A 12,357-nucleotide genomic window follows, 5' to 3' on the forward strand; every position below is an offset into this window, starting at 1 on the left:
TGGGTTCTCTGGGGGAGCAGCAGCCAGTGCTCTTAATCACCCAGTCTCTAGCCCCAACATTTGCTAATTTAATAAGTGAATGTTATGGGATTAAGTAAGGAGATGGATGTGCTCAGAAAAAGCAAACAGGGAGAAGGGCTTGTATTGAGGCTTTAAAGACTGTAACCCCTGACTTGGAGGGAGGACTGTCTGCTACCTGTCTGTGAAGGCAGAATTCACCTTAATCAAGAAGCTGCTGGGGCTGGAGAGATGGCTCAGAGGTTAAGAGCACTGGCTGCTCATCCAGGGGTCCTCAGTTCAATTCCCAGCAATCACATGGCGGCTCACAACCATCATCTACGGTAAGACCTGGTGTGCAGGTCTACATGCAGACAGCATATTGTATACATAATAAATAAATCTTTTTTAAAAAGTGCCAAATATGGTTCTAGAGAGATGGCTCATGGCTAAGGTGCCTGCCACAAAGCCCGACAACCTAACTTCAATGCCTAGGACCCACATGAAAGCAGACAACAAACTCCCACAAGCTGTTCTGTAACTTCCACATTCATGTACGTACTCAAAAATTTAAAAACATGCAATTTTGCTGGGCATGTGGCATATGCCTTTAATCCGAAGAAGGCAGAGGCAAGCGGCTCTCTGCATTTGAGGTCAGCCTGGTCTACACAGCGAATTGCAAGCCAGCCAGGGCTACACAGTGAGTCCTTGGTCTCACACACACACAAACTGGCAAATGTCTGCAGGAAGTACACCCCTCTCCGCTGCGCGAGGCTACCCGCCCCTCGCGTGGTACTGAGGAGTTTATCTGACAGCTCTCAGACCCACGGGTGGCCTTGACGCCACGTGACCACACAACTCGACTCACACGGCCGAGGCCACTAGGGCTAGGGGACGACGGGATTCACGTCTAGAGACTGGGACAACAAAGTCATGTGACTCGCCCCGCCTGGCCTCGGATCACGTGACCCGGGTCCTGTCACGTAGGACGCACTTTTCCTTTGGTTGGCGGTGGTCACGCGGCGGGGCGGGACCGGAAGCAGGGATTTGGCCGCGGCGCCCTAGCGGCTTTGGGACAGGCTGGGCGCAGGGGGAGGGGAGCGGGAGGCAGCCCGGGTCATGTGACCGGAAAGGCTCCTGACGGACGCCGTCCCTCCTCGGCGCCGCCTGAGCGCCCGGCCCGACCCCGCCATGGGGTGCTGCTACAGCAGCGAAAACGAGGACTCGGACCAGGTGCGGCCGCGGCGGACGGGGTTTGGGACTGTAGGCTGCGACCGCGGGACTTGGGGCCCAGAAAGGAAGCCCGCCGGCGGCGGGGAGCCGGGTGCAGGCTCGCCGAGTACGGAGGCCTGGAGCGGACAGATTACGGCGAGGACGGCCAGCCAGGCTCCCACCCTCCTAAAGATCCTGGTCTTACTCCTGCCTAGGGTTCCGCTGGCCGCGGCCTGGCTCGGCCCCTCCCCTTCCAGTCTCCGACACCCTCGTACTCTTCACAGCGTGAACCCTCAGCTGGGTGCCTGGGAAGCTGTCGCTTTCCCAGATTCCTGTGCCTTCACTGCAGCTTGTATTAGTAAACTTTGCGAACCCATTCTAGAGATAGGTAATCTGAGGCTCAGTCTTCCGAGATAAATCAGGAAGTTCTGTATGTTCCTTGACTGGTGTCAGAGATGTAATGTCATACTGCTGGCTTGGTGTCAGAAGGCTTCTGGAAGTTGGTGGCATTTGAGTTGGCCAGTGAAGAATTTAAGAGAGTGAAGACATCAGGATTTGGGGAAAGCAGTAGAGTTTTGCTTTGACTGATACAGAGGGAAGAGGGAATGGGGAGCTCCTTTGGCTCGTGAGTTTGGCTTGCTGTTCCCTGCCTGGTGCCTGAAGTTTCCTCTGGTTAGAGAGTGCCTCTCTGGAGAATGTGGCTGTGGCTCTTACTCCTCTGAGGAAGCATCAGCTTGGAGAGACTTGCAGTGTTCTCTTTTCCCTTTAATTTTCACCTTCCCCTGGTACATTCTCATCCTTCTCCCCATCACTATCCCCGCCCCGCCTGGCCACTTGAGGAGGGGGAAGCTTCTGTAAGGCAGGGTGCCAGCCCCTGGCCGTACCTTTTACAGTTGCCTCAAAACTTGAGTTCTGCTTTGTCCACACAGTGGTTTCACCCAGTCGCGGAGGATATGTCAGGAGTGAAGGGCGTCACTGTGTGCAGGCATGCTTCTTTCCCAATTCCTACTTTGGCAGTCCAGGGGGACGTGATTTGTGTGTCCGCGTGAGTGGTTACTGAGCCCTCAAACACATTCATTAGTGACGTGCCAAGAATCTTTCTCTTCATCCTGTCCTGCTGCAGGAGAGAAGAGCAAATAGGAACCCACCACAAAACAAAAAGGAGACTGCAGTATTCCTAATAGCAGAGCTGTGGCCTACTAAGAAAATGTCTCATCTTTTTTTCGAGACAGGGTTTCTCTGTGTAACAGCCTGGGTGTCCTAAAACTCACTTTGTAGACCAGGCTGGCCTTGAACTCAGAGATCTGTCTGCCTCTGCCTCCCGAGTGCTGGGAACAAGGCATGTGCCACTGTGGTGGGCTGAGTACTCTTTCTAGGAGGGAGAGCTGGACTTGCTTCTCTCCTAAAATTCCACCTTCCCCTCAAGAGTCTCCTTTCTGTCTGGTTTATTTACTTATTTTTTTGAGACAAGGTCTTATGTAGCCCAGACTGCACACATGCTATGTAGTTGAGGATGACCTTCAACTTCTGATTCTCTTGCTTTCGTCCGCCTGTGTCCGTCCAGTTTTATGCAGCAGTGGAGACCGGCTTCCTGGGCATGTTGAACTGTCCCCATGGGCCACATCTCCAGCCCCTCTCTAAGTAGGCCCTCTCTCTTCACCTCTGACTGTTCCTTTATTATAAGACAGCCCTCCCTGTTGGCTTGCACCTACAATCCCAACACTTTGGAGGCTGAAATAGGAGAACTGCTTCAAGTTTGTGGCCAGTCTGGCTGCACAGTGAGTTCAGGGCCAGTTTGGGAGTACATGATGAGTCTGTGTATCAAAGGAAATTAGAAATGTATGGTCTTCAGAAGGCTTTTACATTTCCCTCATTTGATTTTTGCTAGTTACCTGTAATGTGTGTTATATTTGTTTAAAGTTGAGGGAAAAGTTTAGAGGATCTAAGTGTTTTAGCTAACAGTAGAAGTATTTTAGCTTGAAATAAATATAAATAAAAAATTAAAAAAGAGAGAGAATCCAGCCATACTTGGGCTGGAGAGATGGCTCAGCAGTTAAAAGCACTAGTTGCTCTTCCAGAGGACCCAGGTTCAATTTCCAGCACTCACATGTCAGCTCACACCTGTCTGTAACACCAGCATCTAACATCCTCATACAGACATACATGCAGGCAAAACACCAATGCATGTGAAATTACAAAAAAGCTGCACTAGCCAAGGTGTTCTAATAACGTTTTTTAAGTGCTGGGACAAGCTCTGAGGTAGTCGCGGGGAGACACCATGGTCTCTGCTACAGTAACTAGTGAAATCTGGACTCTGGTTGTATTAGCTTTGGAGGCAGACTTTGATGTGACAGATCTATCCCATGTATTACTCATTCAGGTGAGTGTCAGGTGATATCATTAACTTCTTTTCATGGGGTTGGGGGCGGGGTCACTATATAGCCTTGACCGGCCTGGAACTTGCTTCTAGACCAGGCTGGTTTCACCTCACTAGAGAACTGCTTGTCTCCTCTGAGCACTGGGGCTAAAGGCTTGCACCACTCCTCCTGGTGCAGTTTTTCTGCTCTTTGGGGTTGCTGGGCCTCTTCAGGGAATTAGAAAGACAACCTTGTTCTTGAACTCCTGAGTGGGGGAGTGGGAGTAGAGATGACACTGCCCTGTCCTGAAGAAAGGTTTGCCAGGCGTGGGGCTGGGAAAAGGACAGGCAGAGAGCAGTATAGCTGTCATTATGAGCCAGCTTTCCTTATAGGTGTTTCACCGTTGACAAATATTTTATCTTTCTAGCCATTTTATCTTTAATACTCAGGAAGGAGAAAGATTGGGAACCTGGAGGTAATGTGGGCAGAAGACCCCGTAGAAGCTTCCTTTAACCATGGTGAACTGGGTCAAATGGTTTAAGGACATTTGGGTAATCTATGCCTGAGGAGGAAGAACAGTGTGGAAAGGCTACGCCTGTCTTGGGTGGGGCAGACAAGGCAGGAGGAAGTAGCCCTCTCTCTGTAGGGACAGTTGTGGGCAAGGGAGCTGGCTCCTGAAACAGGGAAACTGTGGTAGGGACTCAGACGGGCCAGGAAGAGAGTCCTGAGGCTGGCAGTTGGCCACTGAAAGTTGATGGGCCGGTGTTGGCCAGCCTTCCCTCTTTCTACATGCTGTGTTCCTTCAGAAGCGGCCTTGTCCTGAGCGGCTCATGGTTTGAAGACATCCAGCAGGTCTGCTTACTCTCATGGCCCCTGTCACAAAGCCAGCAGTGAGCTGCAGCTGACGGACTTAAGACAGTGTTGAGCCTAAAAAGTAGTAGATTAGAAGAAGGGTCTGAACCAGGATACGGAAAATACAGTTACAGAAGATGGAGTTTTGGTTTAATTCTGAGTCACTTCTGGTGGTTGTGTAGGTTAGTAGGGTTGCTGAAGACTGAGGTGGGTGTATTGGCAGAGAGGAGCAGCTCCTTTGTTCCTCTCAAGTCAGCATGTACCAGGTCCCAGCCCACAGGAGGGGAAACACTTGAGAGCAGAAAAGAACAGCCAGCATATACCTGTAATCTCAGCAATGGGGGAAGAGATAGAGAACTGGCCAGTTACAGGCCAACTGGGTTATACAGTACCAGGGCAGCCTGGGGAACATGGAAAGACTGTATCTTGTGCATATTGTGTGTGTTACGTTCTTGTGGTGGCTTTACAAAGATTCTGGAGAGAAAGGAACAAAGAAAGAAGAGAGGGGCCATTGGTGGCTGTGGGGCTTGGAGTTTCTACACTAAGCTAATGTGAGGAATGGCAAGATAAAATGGGCCTGACTTTCTCTTGGGGTCCAGGGCCTTGTCTGACTTCACGAGGCCTTCCATTGTTGGGGAAGTTCATCTTTCCTGGGAAGTTCTTTATCCAGGCGACCAGGAAGGCTTCTCTTGGGCTTCTGACTTGCATTGATTTCTCCTCTATTTCCTTATTTTGTTATGTTCCCACTTCTTCTGACTTCCTGCCAGTTTCCAATAGCCTTTGTCACTAGGTGTTTGACCAGTTACTGAGGCTCCGAGTCTGTTGATGAATGCTTGCTTTGTTCCTCTCTGGATGTTTTTCAGTTTCTCTAGGTTCATCCTAGACCACAAGCTTGGGGCAGGTCAGAGAGTGAATGTTTCTGACTTTGCACCATCTGTTCACTTTGGGTCATCTTTATAGCAATGGTGTTAGTATTTAGAGGTCAGAGCTGATCTGAGGGAGAACCCGGGGGATGAAAGGAATATTAGATTTAAGGGCCTGAGGCTGACTTTTCTCTACTGGCCCCTCCTAGGATCGGGAGGAGAGGAAGCTATTGCTGGATCCCAGCACCCCTACCAAAGCCCTCAATGGAGCCGAGCCCAACTACCATAGCCTACCTTCAGCTCGCACAGATGAGCAGGCCCTGCTCTCCTCCATCCTTGCCAAGACAGCTAGGTGAGTGTCACAGGACCAGGATGGGGCAGAGGCAGCCAAGTTTGGAACACAGGGGATGGGACAAGGGCACTAGGGAGAAATGTCTCTAGATTCTGCCCTGTACAGTGGGCAGGAGGAGGTAGTAGTGTCAGATTTCCTTGGGACTGGCACCCAGCACTGGTTCTCTGTGCCTCTCTGAAGCACCTGTCGTATCTTCTCTTTCTCTTCTCTTCAAAGCAACATCATTGACGTGTCTGCTGCAGACTCCCAAGGCATGGAGCAGCATGAGTACATGGACCGGGCAAGGCAGTACAGGTAAGCACAAGGCCATCTCTTAGATCTTCCTTTCCAGCTTTGGAGTCTGGTCCACTGTCCAGGCTCTTCATTTGAGTGCAGCCCAGAAGACTGACTACAGATCACTTAGATGCCTCCGGCATTCAGGTCATCCCTGTTTATACAGTGTTTGATCAAGGGTGATCAGGTCAAAGGAGTACAGTCGAGTGAGTTTGTGATGAGCTGTACCATGTCGCTGTGGTCCCCTGGCCTGAGGGGCTGAGGCTTGCCTGGGCAGAGCAGGGCAAGCTGTAGCCTGATTGTCCTTCCCTGTCCCCTCCCTCCTGGCCAGTACCCGCTTGGCTGTGCTTAGCAGCAGCCTGACCCACTGGAAGAAGCTGCCACCGCTGCCGTCTCTCACCAGCCAGCCCCACCAAGTGCTGGCCAGCGAGCCTATCCCTTTCTCGGACTTGCAACAGGTGAGCACTGCTGGCTGTCCCTGCCCCTTCCCACACGGCTTCACAGGGGAGGGAGCCTGGCATTTGGTAGTCTACACAGCCTCCTTATTTCTTCCCTACCCTTTATTCTTCCAGCATCTGCCCTTGTTTTTGTCCTCTCTTCCTTCCTTCCAGAGATAATAACCCAAGGCTTTGTGCATGCTAGGCAAGTGGTCTGCCAGTAAGCTACACTCCTAACCTAACCCTTAGTGTTTGAGGGGACTCATTGTTACAGCCCAGACTGGCATTGAACTTGTGACCCTCCGAGTGGTGGGTTGTAGGCAGGCACCACCACACCCAGCTCCTTTTGGCTTGGAGTCCTTCATCGTTCCTTTTTCCTTTATTGCCATTCCACCCCCTACTTTCCCAGTTCCCTCTCACGTCTGTTGATTTCCTCCCTGGCCCCTCTGTCTCAGGTCTCCAGGATAGCTGCTTATGCCTACAGTGCACTTTCTCAGATCCGTGTGGACGCAAAAGAAGAGCTGGTTGTACAGTTTGGGATCCCATGAAGAGAGGGGTCCTGGGACAGTTCTTCCCTCGTCTTTATCCCGTCTCCACCCCACCTCCTCTGGCCCCCAGCCTCACTGTGGCTTTCTACAGTACCTAACCTGCTATTAATCACGGAGAAGAATGTGGAGAAAAAGAATAAGCCTAGAAGCCGGAGCAAGTGAGGACTGAGCAAGGGAAGGGAGAACCAATTGCCATCGGCCTTCAAGCTCTGGCTAGGGTGAGGTTGGGGCCAAGAGGACAGGGCCTGGCAGATCTTCACAGTCATCGGGAAGATGGAGATACCACTGTTGGGGTGAACACAAGGACACCTAGGAGCTCCCCCTTCCCACCCTTTTTCTTGGCCTCCGGTTCACTCTTGTCCCGTTCCCTGACTTGGTGCTCAGAGGCGCCTCACTAGGGTTGTGACCAGGGTCTAGATGAGCTTGAGTCTGGAGTGAGATTGTATTTCTAGCACCCTAGGTTTTTACATGTTTGGTCTTTGTTTTTGTTTGTCACCCCTCGATAAAGGAAATATATTCATTTGTGTGGCTGGTTCAACCTGCTCTGTCCTGCTCACCACTTCACTTGTTACTTTTGGCTCTTCAAGTTTACAAGCAGTGAGAGGCAGAGGGATGTCTTCAACAGTGTTAAAGAGGAATCTAGCAGATAAAGTTCAGGGTTCCCAGGTCTTAGTGGACATAGTGTGGGATAACCCCAGGCAGGATAAGACTGTTTATTCATTGTCCTTTCTCCATTGATGGTAGCACTGTCAGAACTGAACAGACTTGAATCTGAGGCAACTGTGACTATTGGGGACTCTGCTCAGTCTAAGTGGGTTTACATATTGCCCCTGGGTGTTGGAGGAGACTGTACTCTGCTGGTCATTCTTTTCAGAAAATGAGTTTATTCCCCCGTTGAGACAGCATCTTATTATGTAGCCCTGGCTGTCCTACAACTCTCTTTGTAGACCAGGCTGGTCTCGAACTCTCAGAGACCCGCTTGGCTCTGCCTCCTGAGAGCTGGGATGAAAGATGTGTGCAACAACTGCCCTTTAGGAAATGAAATCTTAACCAAAATTACACCCTGAGCATAAAACTACCCTGATCTGATTATAGAAATAGATCAAAGCTGTTTTCTAGTCCTACTCTACAGGCTGAAGGCAGCTCCACACACCTTGGGACTTTATGGTGAGGCGTGGTAGCTTAGTCCTATAATCCCAGCATTTAGGAGGCTGAGGCAAGAGTGTTGCTATAAGGTCAAAGCCAACCTGAGCTACAGAGTTAGAATCTCTTTTAAATTTTTTTTTTTTTAATTGCTAACCAACTCTATTCCCATGATATCCCATGAAGGTGCACCAGAGAGAATAGTGGGCTTTTGCCTCCACTGTGAAGGTTTACTGGTAGCTGCTGGGTCGGGAAAGGCATCTTTTACAAGGTACAGGTGACTTGTAATCTGCTGAACAGCTCAAATCATTTATTGTCAAACCAAGCTGATCATCCTCAGGGCATTAGGTGTGTTGGGGTCCTTTGAATCTCAGAGTACATCCTGCTTGACCCGGACCTTCTTGGGCTTGATGTTCATGCGTTTCCAGACCTCGGCTGTGGTGCGGTCTGCCTTAGTGACTCCACTGAAGTCGAACGTGGTGACGTGGGGCAGGTTGCACAGCACATACTGCCTGTGGAGAAGACTCGGGCATGGGAGCAGCCCCACACTCAGCTCCCTCCCCCACCCCAGCTGCTGCTGCCTCTTCTGACAGCAAGGAATGGAGGGCTTGACTATGACTGGGAAACTAGGTTCATCCTGAGAGCAAGGGGAGTGCTGAGAGGTCTGCCACTTCCTCCTGTGGCCCACATGTGGCAGAAGAATGGTCTGGAATTTCTTGTCTCCTCACCCTTTGTTCCTTAGGGAAGCTCACCTGGACCCCAGCTCCAGGTACTTACCTGTACCCCTTTTCTTCCTCTATGGGGTTACCATGGAGGGTCAGGCTCCGGAGACGAGGGAGAACAGATAGCTTATTTACCTCCCCTAAGCGATGGATGCTGTTGCCGTGAAGGTAGAGGACACTTAGGTTGAAGAATGTTGTTAGGACCTATTTGGGCAGAGATCAAAAGATTCTGGGTCTCTGCTCGGAACAGACTATCTGGCAGAGCAAGAAAAGATTGGAGAACAACTTGGCCCCCCTCTCCAGTCCTCGCAGCCATTTTATATGACTCTAATATGCTTTCAATTTTTTTAAAGGTTTATTTATTATGTGTACAATGTTCTGCCTGCGTGTACACCTGCATGCCAGAAGAGGGCACCAGATCTCATTATAGATGGTTGTGAGCTACCGTGTGGGTGCTGGGAATTGAACTCAGGACCTCTGGAAGAGAAGCCAGCACTCTGAACCTCTGAGCCGGCTTTCCAGCCTCTGCTTTCGCTATTTTTAAAAATTACTGTGTTTTTAGCTGGGCATGGTGCTGCATGAGACTGTTGGATCTGTGAGTTCAAGGCCAGTCTGATCTACAGAGGGTATTCCGGGAAAGCCAGGGCTACACAGAACCCCGTGTTGAAAAACAAAACATTTTTTTATATATACAAATATACATATATCATATATACACACACACACACACACACATATATATATATATATATATATATATATATATATATATATGATTTTTATGGGTATTTTGCCTTACATGTATGTATGTATGCCACATGCATGTCCAGTGCCTGTGGAGGCCATTGAACCCCGTGGTACTGGAGTTAATAGAAAGTTATGAGCCACCATGTGGGTGGTGGGAATTGGAAGAGCAGCAAGTGCTCTTAACTGCTGAGATAGCTTCTTCCTCCCCCTTTTCTTTCTTCTGTGGCTATTCAAGTCAGGGTTTCTGTGTGTGGCTGTCCTGGACTCATTTTGTAGACCAGGCTGGCCTCAAATCACAGTGATCAGCCTGCCTTTGCCTCCCTGAGTGCTGGGATCAAAGGTGTGCACCACCCTGCCTATCTCTGCTGGGCCACCTTTAGAGCCCTTATTTTTATGTGTATGAGTGTTTGCCTGCAGAGAGCCTGGTGCCTGTGAAAGTCAGAAGAGGGCGTCAGGTCCCCAAGAGCTGGAGTTAGGGCTGGCTGTGAGCCACCATGTATGTGCTAGGAGCCGAACTCGAGGCCTCCGCAACAGTAACAACGCTATTAAACAACGAGCCACTTCTCTAGCCCCCATTTATCTGTGTGTACTCACATGTATTCATAAGATTAAATTAATCTTTTAAGTCCCTTTTAGGGAGAAAGCCTAAAATAGAGCTGTCATCCATCTGTTTATCCATTTGACCAGCTGATCAGGTGACAGCTCTCCTGCTTCTTGAGTCTTATTTGGCTGGTAAGGCCTTTCCAACTGTCGTGACCTAAGAGTCCATCTTCAGGGGAGTATCAGCTCAGCACGTAAGCTTTGAAGATCCTAGTTGAGTTCATATTATTTATCATAGGGGGACAATCTCCTAATCATGCCCCAAACCTTTCCCTTCCGATAGGGATCTTGGGCAAGAAGGGGCCAAATCTTTTCCTCTTTTAAATTTTTCTTCCTTGTTTGCTTCCTTTTCTATTTTCTTTCCCCTTGGTTCTTTCTTTTTTTCTTATGTAGTCCAGGCTAGCCTCAAGCTCACTATATAGCTGGGGATAATTCATCTTCCAACCTCTACCTTCCAAGTGCTAAAATCAAGCAAGCACCAACATACTTGGCCAAACTCTTTTGTTTTTGTTTGTTTTTTTTGTTTTGTTTTGTTTTTTTGATACAAGAGTTTTTCTGTGTTAACAGCTCTGGCTGTCCTGGACTTGCTTTGTAAACCAGTCTGACCTTGAATTCACAGAGATCCGTCTGCCTCTGTATCCCAAGTGCTGGTATTAAAGGCATGTGCCATCACCTCCGAGTGGGCCACACTGTTTTTAAAACTTAGATTTTACAGAAAGCAATTGGTTTTATCTTGCTACTCCCTTTTCCTTAGTAGAGCTCAGCACAGGACAGTTAAGTACCTAATGATGACTACTATAGTTTTGCTTAATTTCATTTAATCCTCACAAACCATTATGATTATGACATCTTATCCCCATTTAAAAGAAGGCTGAAGCTTTAAGAAACTGTAGCCTCTGAGACTTAGGAGGCAGAGGTGGTTGGATCTCTGTAAGTTAAGGCCAGCCTTGTCTATATAGTGAGTTCCAGGCCAACCAGGGATACATAGTGAGATTCTGTCTCTAAAAAAAACAAAACAAGTTATTACCTTACTGACAGTCACATAATAAGGGGAAATCCCAAGATTTTTGCCTGCATCTTTGTGTCTCTGTAACTATGCCCTTTGAACCGTACCACACTGCCTCTGTGTCCTTGAAAACAGAACTGCTGTGATCTGGACATGGTGGCTTCAAGCCACCCTTTGACTAGATACCCAGGGCTAGGAACTCACAGGGTCGATGGAAGTCAGGTCGTTGAAGGAGAGGTCAATCCAGGCCAGGTTCTCTGGGTGCTGCAGAAGCTGTGAAACCACCTGGCTGAAGTCTTTCAGGTCATTGAGGACATTGTTGTTGAGCCACAGGGACTGGGTCAGTGACTTTCCTGACTTTGAGTGCTTCACTGGTCGTAGACCTGTCCTTGGCTCCTCACCTACCAGATCTATGACGACAAAAATAAGACCTGAACTTATTTCTTTTAGAGTTTTTACTTGTATGAGGTTTTTGTTTTGTTTTGTTTTTCTCCCCCTTGTGTGTGTACACTATGTTCATCCCTGGTGTTGCAGAAGTCAGAAGAGGGTATGAGATCCCCTAGAACTGCAGCTAGGGATGGTTGTGAGCCCCTGTGTAGGTAGTAGGATTTAGACTTGGGGACTCTTCAGGAGCAACAAGTACTCTTAACTTCCACACCATCTCAAGTGCTCCTTTGAGGGCTTGGCAGGGGCCCAGCACTAGAGTCTACTGAGACCTTGCCTGTCTCAAGCTACGAAGACCAGAGCAAGTTTAGAGTAGGCCAAAGCAGTTTCGGTCAGAGGCCTTCTCATGCCATCATTTGATTTTGTGTATGCCACCCCTGTGAGTGGAGCAGACCCTTTCCCATTTTGCGGATAAAGTAAACCAGAGTTGTTGGGGTAGGCCAAGATCATATCACACAAGGCAGAATCTTATTCTAGTATAGCTTATAGAAGTCACTTCAGTGGAACACTTCCCTTTCTTCCTTTCCTTCATTAATGACAAGCTGTAGCAGAAAAGACATACACAGTATTAACAGTGAAAGAGAATGGAGCTCTGGATAAACAATAGGGCAGGGAAGAAGCAGGTGTGTGTCCCAGAGGAATTTCTGTGGGCAGTATGGAAACAAACCGGCAGTGAGTAGTGTGACAGTCCATAGTCCTTCCATCAAGGAAAAAGGTCTTGGTGTACTCAGAGCACAGGGAAGGTGAAATACAAACTTGGTGGATTAGCGGGTGTTAACCAGGCAGAGAAGGGGAGAGAGGGTG

General features: G+C 49.0%; 2 protein-coding genes across 2 annotated transcripts in view; one reads left to right on the plus strand and one right to left on the minus strand.

The window, feature by feature from the left end:
• Positions 1–12,357, minus strand: part of LOC110557540 (uncharacterized) — a 36,273-nt gene that overhangs the window by 5,016 nt on the left and 18,900 nt on the right. Inside the window, 2 exon segments of the mRNA XM_060367750.1 lie at positions 8,812–8,960; positions 11,314–11,519. Of these exon segments, the coding sequence (XP_060223733.1) occupies positions 8,812–8,960; positions 11,314–11,519 (355 nt within the window).
• On the plus strand, positions 1,026–7,429 carry Lamtor1 (late endosomal/lysosomal adaptor, MAPK and MTOR activator 1). Its single transcript, XM_021651982.2, has 5 exons — positions 1,026–1,230; positions 5,491–5,633; positions 5,850–5,927; positions 6,238–6,364; positions 6,799–7,429. The coding sequence occupies exons 1-5, from the start codon at positions 1,189–1,191 to the stop codon at positions 6,889–6,891; spliced, it is 483 nt and encodes a 160-aa protein (XP_021507657.1). The 5' UTR covers positions 1,026–1,188; the 3' UTR covers positions 6,892–7,429.

This window comes from Meriones unguiculatus, chromosome 14, assembly GCF_030254825.1.
Source record: "Meriones unguiculatus strain TT.TT164.6M chromosome 14, Bangor_MerUng_6.1, whole genome shotgun sequence".
NCBI classification, from domain to species: Eukaryota; Metazoa; Chordata; class Mammalia; order Rodentia; family Muridae; genus Meriones; species Meriones unguiculatus.

Bases quoted from the DNA above. Each gene is read 5' to 3' on its own strand.
- Lamtor1 (XM_021651982.2), top strand. From the start codon at position 1,189: ATGGGGTGCTGCTACAGCAGCGAAAACGAGGACTCGGACCAG. The intron at 5,634-5,849 runs GTGAGTGTCACA...TTCTCTTCAAAG, and splicing joins ATCCTTGCCAAGACAGCTAG to CAACATCATTGACGTGTCTG. The intron at 6,365-6,798 runs GTGAGCACTGCT...CCTCTGTCTCAG, and splicing joins CTTTCTCGGACTTGCAACAG to GTCTCCAGGATAGCTGCTTA.